This window comes from Anomalospiza imberbis, chromosome 7 (genome assembly GCF_031753505.1).
Source record: "Anomalospiza imberbis isolate Cuckoo-Finch-1a 21T00152 chromosome 7, ASM3175350v1, whole genome shotgun sequence".
Taxonomy (NCBI): domain Eukaryota; kingdom Metazoa; phylum Chordata; class Aves; order Passeriformes; family Viduidae; genus Anomalospiza; species Anomalospiza imberbis.
Window position 1 is genome coordinate 16,951,169 of NC_089687.1, and position 14,447 is coordinate 16,965,615.

The 14,447-nt window shown below is 51.6% G+C and overlaps 1 protein-coding gene across 2 annotated transcripts; it reads left to right on the plus strand.

The window, feature by feature from the left end:
- Window positions 1-2,408: 2,408 nt before the first annotated feature.
- On the plus strand, window positions 2,409-10,288 carry TBR1 (T-box brain transcription factor 1). 2 transcript variants are annotated; one of them, XM_068195667.1, is made up of 7 exons: window positions 2,411-3,333; window positions 3,778-3,932; window positions 4,270-4,391; window positions 4,728-4,886; window positions 5,732-5,793; window positions 7,899-8,016; window positions 8,122-10,288. In XM_068195667.1, the coding sequence occupies exons 1-7, from the start codon at window positions 2,642-2,644 to the stop codon at window positions 8,740-8,742; spliced, it is 1,929 nt and encodes a 642-aa protein (XP_068051768.1). In that variant the 5' UTR covers window positions 2,411-2,641; the 3' UTR covers window positions 8,743-10,288. The 2 variants fall into 2 exon arrangements, with proteins under 2 accessions (XP_068051767.1, XP_068051768.1); XM_068195666.1 differs by having other exon boundaries at window positions 2,409-3,333; window positions 7,899-10,288.
- Window positions 10,289-14,447: the final 4,159 nt, after the last annotated feature.

Below are 14,447 nucleotides of genomic sequence, written 5' to 3' on the forward strand. Positions count from 1 at the left end.
TTGCAGAGGGTAGCTGAAGAGAGTCTGTTGGAGACGCAGATCTCCCGTAGTATAAGCTTGTGCTGTGGTACCCTGCTTTCTATTCACTCCTCAGTTTAACTTGGAGACACAATTTTCCATTTACCAAGATGTTACATGAATAATAAAAAGGCAGGTTTTTGGGGCATCCTTCCTTATTTTTGTCCAGTGCTTTAGGAGCTACACAGAGGATTTGGAAGAATTGTGTGTATGCCGTAACCTGAAAAGCAGCAGCCCATATATGATGTTGGAGGAAGAAAGAGATTTTCAAGCAGCCACCTTCTGAGCCTCCAGCCGCAATGGAGCAGACCTTCATTAGCAGCATGACCCCTTGTCACCTGTCAGCGTGAAGGACGGGCATATTGTATTAGCAAACCTCACTCCATTCTATGACGATTCTGTAACACCACCTGCCATTGCATATCCCCCCTATTATACCAGTTTAGGAGTTGTGCACTGAAGATTTTTGGCATATATTAGCACTTCCATGTGATTGGCAGTATACCACTGAATTCATTGCAGCTCTGCATCTATATGGCTGTAGCTCTGTAATTCAGGGCAGCATTTCCGAGGGTTTGTCTGCATTTCGGTCCATCTCCTGCCTGTAAAACTCCATTACCATTCTGTTGTTGCAAACAGGGAAAGGGAAGGGTGAGCGCTGGTGAAACAAGTGTCGGAAACATTAGTTAGAACTGATAATAATGAAACCGTTTTCTTAACACTGAAAGAAGGTGGTGTATGGAAAATTGCATGCACTGAACCACTCGAGTAGAACAGTAAACTGCTTGGTTTTTGCTTCATAAATTGTCTTATTAGAATAATTTTCTTGCAGAGATTGTGTGTACGTCGGCATCTATGAAATACCAAATAACCAAAGTAGCTCACGGTTAAGCAACAGAAAAATAAATAGCCACGGGATTTGAGAGCATTGAAATGCACATTCTGTCAAGTCATCCTGGTTCTAGTCTTCGCTGGATTTGAGTTTGCAAAGTTTCAGTCTGGCTTCAGGCAGTTATGCGGTGGTTCGGTTTTATTATGTGGTGGTTCAGGCTGCATTATCTGTCAGTGAAATTTGAAGCTGGCTGCTGATGTCACCTGGGAAGACATGTGGTCCGGAAAATACCTGAAGTCCAAACCACTAAGGGGACAACACTAAAAAAAATGGAACAGGAGAGCTCCTGCCGGGTCAAAAAAACCCAAACCCACGAAAAACAAACCCCGTGCTTTTAAACTCTAAGGCAGGCTTCCCTAGGAAGAGAAATGGAGACTGGTGCTTGGCAAAGGCGGGGTGGCGAGCGGGCTCCCTGAACTCTTCAGGCACAGCTTTGCGCCTTGGAGGGTCCCGCTTTCAATAGCCCGAGGCTTGGCCGCGCACAGCGCGGGACCCGCCGGCCGCTCCCTCCGGCCACTGGGAGTCCCCGCCCGCCTGGGAGCGCAGCCCGGGCCGCGGCTCCCGCGGAGACCCCCCTGGGCAGAGGGTGCCGGCGGCTCCTGCCGCAGCACCGTCGTGCTTTGGGTTTCTCGGCTCCGATCGACCCCGCGGCCAGGGCGGGCCGCGGCCCCTGGCAAGGGTGCTGCCAGACATCTGCCCCTCCCGAGAGCTGCCCGCGGGACCGAGTCACTGAGGGAGAGCAGGCACCGAGAGGAAAGGAATCCGGAGACGGATGGGGAGGTGGACGCCTTCCACGCTGTTTTGCTGATAATCTCCGGCATTACGACTCCCAGATAAAATATTTATTTACTAAAGAACCCGTAAACATCGCGGCAAATACATTAGGGCACTTCGGCTGCGGGGCTTATGATTATTTCAGAAGTTAAAAGAGATGATACGCGGCCACTGTCAGCGGGGACAGAGGGTGCATTTTCCCCCGCGGAACAGGCACGGGTGGGAAGGGTGGGGGCGATGCGCCGGGGACCGCTCAGAAGAGCTGGGGGAGCGGGACTGCGCCCCGCTGGGGACAAACCGCGGGGGTGAGCTGAGGGCAGCGGCCGCCGAGCCCCGCGCTCCCCTCGCCATTGCTCCCCAGAGCGCCCAGGAGCCGCTCTGCTCCCTGACGCACAAAGGTGGGGTACACGCGCGCAATATTTAGGAAATCTCAGGGTCCGGATTTATTTTCCAGCCGTAGTCAAAAAAAAAAAAAAAAAAAAAAAAAAAAAAGCTAGAAAGGTCACATAATAATGAGCTCTCGCTGCAAACACACTCTTCCCTTCCCCCTTTCCCTTCCTTCTATCTCACAATAAAATCATCTCCTTCAATTTGCCATGATCGTCGCGACCAGGAGCCAGGTGATTATCCTAATTAATGTCTATCTAATTAAATTACTGTCAGCGGTTAACCAATGGCAGAAGCCGTTTCATCCTCTCCACAAGCAGCAAGATCAAAAGTGAGTCTTTCCTGATTGCTGCATAGTGTCAATTGGCCAATCTCTTCTCCCTGGGAAGGGAGGAAAAAAAAAAAAAAAAAAAAAAAAAAAAAAAAAAAAAAAGTAAATCAAACGTTTGGGAAGCATTTGGTAGATGAAGTGCTTTCTGCCTAGTGTGGGTCCCAGGATGTCTAGCTTCTGATACTAGGAAGCCCTTTCAGATCCAGGGACTGAAGGGTTATTACTGTGGTGCTAGAGCTATGCAGCTGGAGCATTGTCTTTCTCCCTCTATCATGCTCTCCAAGAAATTTCTCAATGTGAGCAGCAGTTACCCACATGCAGGCGGATCTGAGCTTGCCTTGCATGATCATCCCATTATCTCGACCACTGACAACCTGGAGAGAAGTTCACCTTTGAAAAAAATTACCAGGGGGATGACGAATCAGTCAGATACAGACAATTTTCCTGACTCCAAGGACACACCAGGGGACGTCCAGAGAAATAAACTCTCTCCCGTCTTGGACGGGGTCTCTGAGCTTCGTCACAGTTTCGATGGATCTGCTGCAGATCGCTATCTGCTCTCTCAGTCCAGCCAGCCCCAGTCTGCTGCCTCTGCTCCTAGTACCATGTTCCCTTATCCCAGCCAGCATGGACCTGCTCACCCAGCCTTCTCCATCGCCAGCCCCAGCCGCTACATGGCTCATCATCCTGTGATCACCAACGGAGCTTATAACAGCCTCCTGTCCAACTCTTCTCCGCAAGGCTACCCCACGGCAGGCTACCCGTACCCCCAGCAGTATGGCCATTCCTACCAAGGGGCACCTTTCTACCAGTTCTCCTCCACGCAGCCGGGGCTGGTTCCCGGCAAGGCTCAGGTCTACCTGTGCAACAGGCCACTCTGGCTGAAATTTCACCGGCACCAGACGGAGATGATCATCACGAAGCAGGGAAGGTAAGCCACCGCGCGGACCTTTCTGGGTGTCGGGGCTGAGCAGCGGACTTCGCCGGGGGAGCCGCCCGGAGCCACCGCCGCCCCGGCGGAGCTGTTCCCCCGTCACCGGGGCCCCTGCCCTGGTCGCCAGGAGCTCCGGTGCTGGTCCCCGCCGGAGCCGGCTCCCACCGGAGCCGGTCCCCGCCGGGGCAGCCCTCTCTACCTCCCCGCAAGTTCCCGCGCCGGCTGCACTCAGCCCTTCCCCGCGGAAAGCTCGGCACTCCGGGGAGGGGGCTTCTTTTGATTTTTATTTCCCAGTCGCTATCGGGAGCCGTGAGGATAAAGCACAACGGCTGGGTGCTCCGCGTGTGCCTGTCGCTGCCGATGGCTTGCTTTCCTCCTTCCTTTTCTTTTTTCCTCCCTTTTCTTTTTTGTCTTTTTTTTTTTTTTTTTTTTTTTTTTTAGGCGCATGTTCCCTTTCCTAAGCTTTAATATTTCTGGTCTCGACCCTACGGCTCACTACAATATTTTTGTGGATGTAATTTTGGCGGACCCCAATCACTGGAGATTTCAGGGAGGCAAATGGGTTCCTTGCGGCAAGGCGGACACCAATGTACAAGGCAAGTTCCTCCAATTAACACTTTTCTCGACACATATGTAGGTGAGAATGATTAATTAATGCCATTGCGGACTGGCTCTGGCGACTTCTTAAAAGCAAATGGGCCAACGATGTTTTTAAAAAAAAACAGAAAGGAAAAAAAAAAAGAGGGTGGAGGAGAAAGTAAAAGGTGTTCGGAAAAATCTGTTTTAATCCTTTCGTTTTAAATGAAGGGAGTTTTGGCAGTAAAATATTGTCCACTTGACGGGGTCCTTCACCCTCGTGTGCGGATGCAGCGGCAGAACCAGGGGTAAAGGCAAGAACTGTGATGTGGTTGTGTTTTTTGTTGTTTTGCTTAGGAAACCGGGTGTATATGCATCCCGACTCCCCCAACACGGGAGCCCACTGGATGCGTCAGGAAATCTCCTTTGGGAAATTAAAACTTACAAACAATAAAGGAGCATCAAACAACAACGGGCAGGTCAGTGGGGGAACGCAGACGCTGCCAGAATGATTTTTATTTCTTCTAATTGAAATCCTACCTTTTCCGAAAGGACGTGTATTTTTTTTAGATCGTGTCGTTAGGTGAAAATAAAAGGGGGGTGGTGGTGAGAAAGTCCTCCCATTTCATTTTGCCATGGGCCTCGTCGGCCCTGAGCGCATTGGCCAAGCTGACACCGCTGTCCGGTGCGGCCGGGGAAGTCCGCAACCGTCCCGGGGAGGCGGCGGCCAGCGGGCATTGCTCTGCTCGTCCTTCTCGCTCTAATTTCTTCTTTTCTCCCCGCGTCCCCCTCCCTCATTTTGCCATGCCTGACAGATGGTGGTTTTGCAGTCCCTTCACAAGTACCAACCTCGCTTGCATGTGGTGGAGGTGAACGAAGACGGGACGGAGGATACCAACCAGCCGGGCAGAGTGCAAACATTCACCTTCCCCGAGACGCAGTTCATTGCAGTCACCGCCTACCAAAACACCGATGTAAAGAGCTCCCTGGTTTATTCCTCTCGCGGTCTCCCCGCTCCCCGCAAGGCAGCCCACCAGGGATGGCCCGGCTGCTGCCCGGGTCTCCGGCGCCGGGAGATGGGGCTCCCTGTTCCCCACTTTGTGCCAGCCCTCCCTGGCCATCCCGAGGGCGGCTTTAGCCACTCGGGCCGCCTTCGCCTCAGGAGCCCCCTCCGGGTGCCCGCAGCGGTATCGCCCTCCCCGCCAGGATGGGCGCGATCCTGCCCCTCCGCCCGGGGCTGGGCGCTGGCCCGCGGCATTTATCTCCCAGTCGGAAACAGCTTAGTTAGCTGTTAAGCTGTTAGCTTAAGCTTTATGTCTGCAAAGATCAATTAACATCCTCATTGATTGCGCCGGGGGTGACGGAGCAACTTCCTCAAATTAAAAGCTCGTTAATGCCTGGATGCGTTTCGGAGTGGTCTGGCTTTGCTACAGACTGGTGCCCCCTTTTCAAATGACATATGTTCAGTCCACATTCTCGCTTTAATTATTTTGCTCGATGCAAATGCAAACTCCTAGTTACCGTTCTGCATTACGTTTTGTCTAATTTCTGGATTTCAGTATTCATACCCATGCACTAGGAATGCTGAACACATCTCAAAATATGGGGTTAAATATTGATTTCTTTTCGTACTTTTTACAACAACGTAAATCTTAAAATTAGACTGTGATGTCTATAAGCATACCAGAGTTAATTTTTCACGGTTTAAAGGCAGTATGATTGACTGGAGTAAAGCTTGGTCCTTTAAAAACGTGTTGGCTGCAGTGGGGTATATTTTTCAGGCTTTCACAACGTGTGCTCTGCTCCTCTCTTTCCCTAGATCACGCAGCTGAAAATAGACCACAACCCTTTCGCAAAAGGATTCCGAGACAATTACGACACGTAAGTAAACCGGATTTTTACTACCCTTCTGCCGGCTGCACACACATGTCAGAGGGGGGAGATTTAGGATGAGGGGTGGCTCATTTCACACGGAGATGTGTAATGTCAGGCTTTTCTAGAGCCCTCCGGCAGGAAAGCACACGCCCGCTCCGGCGCAGGGGCTGTCCCTGCGGCGAGGCCCTGCGCAGCCCTGAGGCCGCTTCCGCGCCTGGGGCCGCGCTGCCCGCACCCGAGTCCGCATCTCCCTTTGGCACTTGCGGGGGTTTTGTTGTTGGTTTTTCCTGGCACGTATCTTGGCGCCTCTTTCCAAGCTTCCGTTTCACTTGCGCGTAAGGGCTCCGAAAGAAGCACCGGAGCAGCAGGGACCCGGTCCCCGGCAACCCGCCGGGTCTGCATCATTCCGAGGTCCGCAGAGCCGGAGTCCGGAAGGAAATGTCTTCGTCTCGTTTTATTCTTCTCCGGGGTTGAATTTTTTTCCCCCTTCTCCCTTCTGGGTGGAGCTAAAGTCGCTGAAGTTTTAATCGCTGTTTGTCTCTGCTCTGCCTCTGCCCGTCCGCCTCCGAGGCGATCCCAGCCGTCTGACCCCCCGGCCTTGACGCCCGCGCCGCAGGCGGCTGGTGCCCCTCCGACTGCGGCTCCGGGCCGGCATCAACGCTCAGCCCCTGCCGCCGCCTTTCGCGGCCCTCGGGACAAAAACGGGGGTATCCCGGCCTGCAGGCCCTGCAGGCAGGCTTCCCCTGACCCGGGGTACGACCCGCCCGGCATCCTCCTGCCCTGCTTGGGGCAGCGGGAGGTGGTGGTCGCAGGGCTGCCCGTACACCCGGAGGAGCAGACGACAGGGATTTCGCCTGTCCAGCTGCAAGCTCTGGTCTGTGGCACGGGTCCCCGGCTTTAAGGACCCTTTTTCCTCTCTAAACTGTGGCGGGCAGTGGCCTCACTTGGCCTCGAGCGCCTCACCCCATGCGTATCTTAAGCGCCTGCTTCAGCCTCTCCGCTGGACCGCGGTCCAGCAACCACCAGCAAGCAGGCTTGCAGGGGAAGGGTGGAAAGGACGCCGAGAGCTGAACTAGTGCGAGAGGGGCCCGGGGCCGAGCTCCAGCTCTGCCCGGGGAGCAGCCTGTGGTGCGGTCGCTCTCCCTCAGGGGCAGGGGTCGCCGAGGCTGTGGCGAGGAGCAGGTTCGCCACCGGGAGGGCAGCGGCGGTCCCCGGTGCCACAGAGGGCGGCAGCCGAGCCTGCCCGCTCTCCGGGAGCTCTGCGGGAGTATGTCCGGCCTTGGGAAAGGCCTTCGGCCCCAGCCAAAAGTGCTTTTCTCTTTTTGATAGGGAAAAAACTTTATAGGGCGTCACTTGAAAGGAGACGGGGGGAGGGGGAAGCTTCAATGTTGTCTAGCACGTTGAATTTGTTTAAGGGCCAAGTTTATTTTGGATAAGAAATTCCAGGAGGCGTGGAGGGTTAATTAAAGCACAGTTTTAGCCTGAATTAAATACAGATAGTAGTTATTCATCCATTAAAGTTTTCATAATCGCAAATTGCAGCCCAGCATGGGAGAATTATATATATAGGCCAAGCAGAGAACACTGGAAGTGTCTGGCTTTACATTTCCTACAGTAGGTGTTTAAAGATTAGCTTAATTTAAAATCAGTAAAATGTTGATGGTTCGTCTGTGACTCCCAATAATAAGTGTTAAACAGCCGATAGGATTCCTTAGGCTGCCACTCATGCTGCTCGCGGCAAATGACCGGGCTGGCTGCCTGTTGCACATGTGGTGGGACCGGTCAACGTGTCACCCCGCGGGATTTCCCGCTTTTGGGTTGTGGGTTCGGACCGGAGAGAGGGATCTCAGCCCCGTCAAGGAATGGCCAACCGGTTCCGAAAGATTTGTTCTCTCTTGCCCCCGTCTTCCCTTTTCCCGGTTAAAGGCCCTCGGCGCTGCTGATGCCAGAGGCCAAGGCCGGAGAGGAGCGCAGGCTCCCGGGCCGGGCCGGAGCGCGCTGGGACGGCGCCGTCCCGTTCGTCCCCCGAGGGCCGCGTTCGGCCGGGTGCCGCGCCGAGGAGGGCGCCGGGCTGCGGCGGACACCCAGCTCTCTCCCCTTCTCTTGGGCAGGATCTACACGGGCTGCGACATGGACCGGCTGACGCCTTCCCCCAACGACTCGCCCCGCTCGCAGATCGTGCCCGGGGCCCGCTACGCCATGGCCGGCTCCTTCCTCCAGGACCAGTTCGTGAGTAACTACGCCAAGTCCCGCTTCCATCCCGGGGCAGGAGCCGGCCCGGGGCCCGGCGCCGACCGCAGCGTGCCCCACACCAACGGGCTGCTCTCCCCACAGCAAGCCGAGGACCCGGGGGCCCCCTCGCCGCAGCGCTGGTTCGTCGCCCCCGCCAACAATCGCCTCGACTTCGCCGCCTCCGCCTACGACACGGCCACCGACTTCGCCGGCAACGCGGCCACGCTGCTGTCCTACGCGGCCGCGGGCGTCAAGGCGCTGCCGCTGCAGGCGGCCGGCTGCGCCGGGCGGCCGCTGGGCTACTACGCCGACCCCTCGGGCTGGGGGGCCCGCAGCCCCCCGCAGTACTGCAGCAAGTCGGGCTCCGTGCTCTCCTGCTGGCCCAACAGCGCGGCGGCGGCGCGCATGGCCGCCGGCAACCCCTACCTGGGGGAGGAGGCGGAGAGCCTGGCCCCCGAGCGGTCCCCCTTGCCGGGCGCCGAGGACTCCAAGCCCAAAGATTTGTCCGACTCCAGCTGGATCGAGACGCCGTCGTCCATTAAGTCCATCGACTCCTCCGATTCTGGGATTTACGAGCAGGCCAAAAGGAGGCGGATCTCCCCCTCAGACACCCCGGTGTCCGAGAGCTCCTCGCCCCTCAAGAGCGAGGTGCTTACCCAGCGGGACTGCGAAAAGACCTGCGCCAAGGACATCGGCTATTACGGCTTCTACTCGCACAGCTAGGCGCGGCCGCCGGCCCGCCGTCCTTTTGCACAATAACTCCTCCGCGTTAGCGCACTGACCCCCGCCCCTAGCTGCCCCATCCGTGCCCCGGCCCGGCAGGGAGGCAGGCAGGCAGGCTGAGCCGCGGCCGCGGCCGCCGCTGCCGCCGCCTCCCCGCCCCGCTCCCCGCCCAGTCCGGCGGCGCCCCGGGGGCGCGGGGGGCACTGCCGCACCGAAACCCACTGATCAGTAGGATGCTTAGACTCTCAAACCGTACAGCGCTTCCTTCCTTTTACCACGGATGGATTCTAGGGGAAACAGTAATAGTGGGGAAAACAGCCTGTGAAATGCCTGTACATAGTATTTATTTTATTGTAACAGATTACTTTTCTTTGATTCGGTTTATTTATTTGTTTGGATTTTTTTGTTTTGTTTTCATTGTTAAGTCATAAAACTTAGATCCTGTTTAAATTTCTTTACCCCATTCCCCGCTCTTTGCTCCCTCTTCCTCGTGCCCCTCCCCAGGTAAACACTCTTTCTAAATGCCTCTGGAAATGTCACTGGTCCATAGCTGTAGCAGCGGGTAATGGGTTTCTCACTTTCTCTCCAATTCCTCGCATGAAATAATTACGTGGTGCCCTGGGCTAACACAGCTAAGGAATAGCTCAGCTTTCCCTTCAAAAGAACAGAAATAAGTCTCATAGGAAAGTCGATTAAAAGAGCATAACGCCTTCTGGAACCAAAATTAACTGCCTCTTATTTTTCTTTGAAAGGAATAGCTCGAGATCAGCAATATTATTATTTTTGTGGAATCCCCTTTCCCCTGCCCCCAAGTGCCAAATCCATTACTGGTCCCTGCAGGTGCCAAATATGCTAACAAACTATTTTCAAATTTCTTTGCAGTTCCCCCGTCTTTCTTTATATTGCTGTAAATCTTTGTAATGAATAATCTAAAAAAAAAAAAAAAAAAAAAAAAAAAAAGAAAAAAGATATAGACGACTGAATTGTTGGTAACCATAGTGTAGTCCAGTGAAGATGAGTTGTGAGTTGTATATTTTACTGCATTTAGTTTTGGAATTGACTTTTTCATAAAGTAGCTAACCGAGATCTGACTTCCTGGGGAATCAAATGCACATCGAAAGTAAGAGTGATCATTCTTGTAAACCTCTTATACTATTGAAGGAGAAGTAATATCCCTCCAGGACTACCTCCCCGGCGAAGCAGAATAATAAGTCTTCGAATTTTGAGTAGCAAATCTATACAATTAACGCATTTTTATATGGAAGGAAAAAAAAAAAACAATTACGAACTGAAATATGCATCGGGCTAAATATTCAGTCTAGATTACACTCGACGGGGAAATTTCCTAATAGAAATTCAGGGTCATAAACGTGTGTATATTTTTGACTCTTCTGTAAATCGAATGTTGTGATTTTTATATTTGTTCTGTTACGTCTGTGGAACTGAATAATTTATACCAGTACATGCTCCATTGAGAAATGTTTCGGTTTTTGCCCGTTTGTATCGTCTGTGTATAACAAGTAAAATAAACCTGGCAAAACGTTAACGTCGTGTTGGAAAAATCACTTCGCCGATTTGCAAGTAAGGGATGGGGTGGGATCACGGGGAAGAGGCTGGCGGGCTCGCTCGCTCTCGGCCCACCGCGAGGCTCTGGAGCGGGAGTCCCGCCGCTGCTCTCCCTGACGGAGCTGGTCCGCTTGCCCCGCGTTTGTCCTTTTTTGGGAGGGTGGAGGAGCGTAGGGGACAGTGCTTACACCGCGTGGCCGAGCGTGGAGGTTTGCAGTCGGTGAAAGAGGGAGATGACACCCCGTCGGTTTTCAGAGGTTTATAATTATCCCTGTTTGACGCTTAAAAACCCTGACAGCACTTTGCAGGCGGGAGAGGTGCCTGGCGCGGGGCGGGGGGTGCCATCGCTGGCGGAGCAGAGGCGAGGGACGCAACGCTGCCCGCCTGCAGCCTCACCTCGCCTTCCCAGGGCGGGGGCTGCCCTGGCGGAGCCCCACAGTGCCCCCAAGGCGGGCTCCCTTTCGGGGGAGCAGCTTGCCCTATGTGCGGGAGCGGAGGCCCCACTCCTGCAGCTGTCCCCCTGCGACCTTCCCGGGACTCTGCCCCCTTTAGAGACAACCACCTGTGGGCTTTAGGACGGGCGCCGGCCCGGCACCGGCGTGGAGCGAGTCCGCGGGGGCTGGGGGGTAACCGGCCGGCTTACTCTTGGTTCCGCGGTGGGGTAAGCGCGGTGTGGAGCCGTCAGAGGTATTCTGTCCTGCCGCGGTATTGACGGGGGGCACCTGAGCACCCCAATTGCGTTCCGTCCCCTCCACCCCCGCCAAAGTGCGGGCCCCAAGCGGGGCCCTGCGCGCCCAGAGCCTCCTCTGCCCTCGAGGGGCAGGGCGGCCGCCGGCCCGTGCCGGTTGCGGAGAGCGGTGCCCACCCCGCGGTGCTGTCGAGCTCAAGGCCCTGCCCCGGGACCCCACCCGGAGAGGGGCCGTGGGGGCAGTGCCCCCAGGACCGTTCCTCGGAGAAGCGCGGGCGGTGCGCGCCTTTCCCCAGCCGCCTCTTCCCAAGCGGCGGGGACCGGGGCGCCGCACGCGTCCCCCCGCGCAGCGCCCGCACCTCTCCGCCTCCGGCGGGCCCCAGCTGCCCCCTCAACGGCGCCGTGAGGGGCTGTCCCGGCGCCCTCCTCGGGGCTTCCCGCACCCTGAAAAACCCATGGCATGTTCCCGACCCTCCTTCCCCGCTCGCGGCCAGCAAAAGCCGCTCCTTCTCCCCCGGCCGCTGCCAGTCCCGCTGCGCTGCCCCCCGAGAGGGCAGAGGGAGCGGCCCGAGGCACCGCGGCGTTCCCCGCCCGCTTCCCCTCTGCCGCCGCCGTGCCGGGGCTGCTGCCCGCCGGGCAGTCACCCCGGGCAGACCGCTCTTCGGGGAGGTTCCGCCAGGTTTTATTTAGCGGGGGTCATCCAGCGGGTCTGGAATAAATACGTAATGTGTGACAGGTCTGAACAAAATTCTTTCTTGTGCGTGAGTGGCTGATGTTATTCCATAACTATTTCGACAGGATAATTCCATAACTATCTGTGCAAGAGGCTGGAAGAGATAAGGGCTGCAGAAGTTAAACAGGCTATTTCCTGTCGGTAGGTCACTTTATTACTATTATAATTATTTTATAATATTATCTTTAGAGGTGCACCTGTATATCTGCTAAACATACGTTCACCAACCCGTTAAATTGTTTGCATTCACTGAGGAGTGAATGTGCAGGTTTTAACCTGGCATATTTAAACTGAAGCGTGTACAATTTAGTTGAAGCAACCCCCCGTGTATGAATTTGTTAGAACAGCAATTAATTGTACGAATTTTACGTGTAGTTTGTATTATTATTCTAGGCATGTTGAATGGGTTTTCATTTAATTACTGTGTAAAATAATGTATTCAATTGCCCTGCCATTATTCAATATATCACAAAATCAAGCTTCAATCTGTAGAAAGTAATTCAAAGTTCCTATTGTTAATACTTTCTATGATGTTTCACATTAATACTATATCAAATGTAATACAGTGATTTACGCTCTACAGATTTTGCACGAGTACGCTATGCATATTTGATGACACATTGCATATTTTAACAAGGTTTTTAATGACTGATTGAAATGTTTGCTAAGATATTTTTTAAGAGCTGGAGGAGAAATGGTTGTGGAAAATGTGTGTAATAGAATAGTGATAAGGATGAGAGGGCTTTGATTGACAGTATGAGGAAGCAGATGGATGACTAGGTAGGTCAGAGGTAAAGATGCCTTTGACAGCTTTTTAAGTTCCTTTGGCCATTTTGGTCCAATGAATCATGCAAAACATGTGTACATTACCAAACTGATGTCTCTGCATCGTTTACTGTTGGAATCCTCATCTTTTCAAACCCACCCTAACCTTCTTTCATCACCACTTGACGTGCTATGTCTAAACTAGATTGCAAGATCCTAAGAAGGCAAGAATCTGTCTTGTATTACTTGTCAGCATAAAAAAAAAAAAGAAAAAAAAAAGAAAAAAATTAGGGAAAAAAATCATGTAAACCTATGGAGCTAGAAGAACAACTGAGACAGATTGGCAGAATAGGCGTAAGGTGGGACACGTTCCTTCTAATCTTCACTGTCTGGTCATCACTCCCCTCCTCTAGGTAGTGCTCAAGAGAGATGTGGTGAACAATGATTCTTCTTTTTTTATTCCACCAAATGGGGGAATAAGTCTGAATTTTTGTAAATCTGATAAGAGACCTAATTGCATAATTTTTCTTTTAGCATTATGCAGTGAGTGCTGTTGCTATAGTTAAAATGGTTTTCATTGCAGTCTGTCTTTTCAGGTGCTTTGCATGTCCCTCACAAATTACTTTGTCAACTGGAAATGCTCTGATTTTTCCCTGTAGAAAGGTTACTTTTTTTGGAAATGTTACTTAAATTGCATAAGACAATTTTAAAATCTCTGTGATACAAAAAAAGCATGTGTGTATATTGGGAAAAGCAGAAAGAAAGGATTTTGCATGAAAGCACACTTTCCAGGTACTTTCTGTGCAGAATGGACACAAGTTTTCATTCCAAGTATTAAAACTTGTCATAAATGTGGTTTTCAGTAGGGAATGTGTCACTTGCTAAGATACGGGGGCAGAAAGTCAAAGAAAAAATATTGAAACAGCAGAGTGATAAGTAGAGGGAAGGCAGCAGACTGTTTGCATTCAGTACCCAGCTCTTTCCAGATAATATATTTGTGGTAGGTCTAGAGAGCCGCACAGCTTACTGGTAACGTTTCATGCTTTTATCAGAATGGGTATTAATCTGGAAATGCAAACAAAAGCATCGCTTATTTCAGAGCATAGTCCCTTGAAGCCCATTTGTTCAAATATTTATGTCTGAAAAAGCCAGATATTGTTTGAAATATATCTATTTAACTCTTAAATTTTTGAGCATATGTGATATTTTACTTCTTGGATGTAGGATAATTATGAATCCATTAGAATCCAAGGCTGCCATTGCTGATTAGATGTAACTTTTGACCTTATAAAATATATTACACAATAAAACCAATGATGTTTTATTCATGCTATCACTGTGATTTTTCATAGTTGGAGTGTTTCTAATTCTAAGGGGCTGATATGAGTATGAATGATATTCTTGGTCTTAAGATGACTTTTTAGGCCAATTTTTTTTTTCCAAAACCGAAGACAAAAAAGATGAAAAACTTCAGATACTTCTGTGTAAAACTGTCTATACTATTACATGGATATTAAGCTTTAAATAAGAAACAGCTGGTAATGACTTTGAATCCGTTTTAAGAGACATTTTAGGTAAAATGTTGATAGCTTGTAAATGTGTATTTCTGCCTTAGTCTCTGATCGTGCATACAAGTTCATATGTGTGAACAACGTAAAGTAAGAGGTCAGTCCTACAAAGACTATTCACTTGTCTAAAAATTCACAGACATAAATGTTTTCAGGATCAAGGCCTTTTTCAATAATTGTGATAGTTGTGTACCTTGAAGTGACTGACTGATTTAGGATACACTTAATAATTTGATTTTTTAAAAATATAGTAGAAACATTGATGAGTTACCAAAGCACATCATCCAAGCTCCCACTTCAGTCATTTGAAATATAATTTTTTGGCTTGTTTGGGTAATTTTTTTTTAACTGATGGCACTGGCACATAAATTAAACTTTCTAAAAG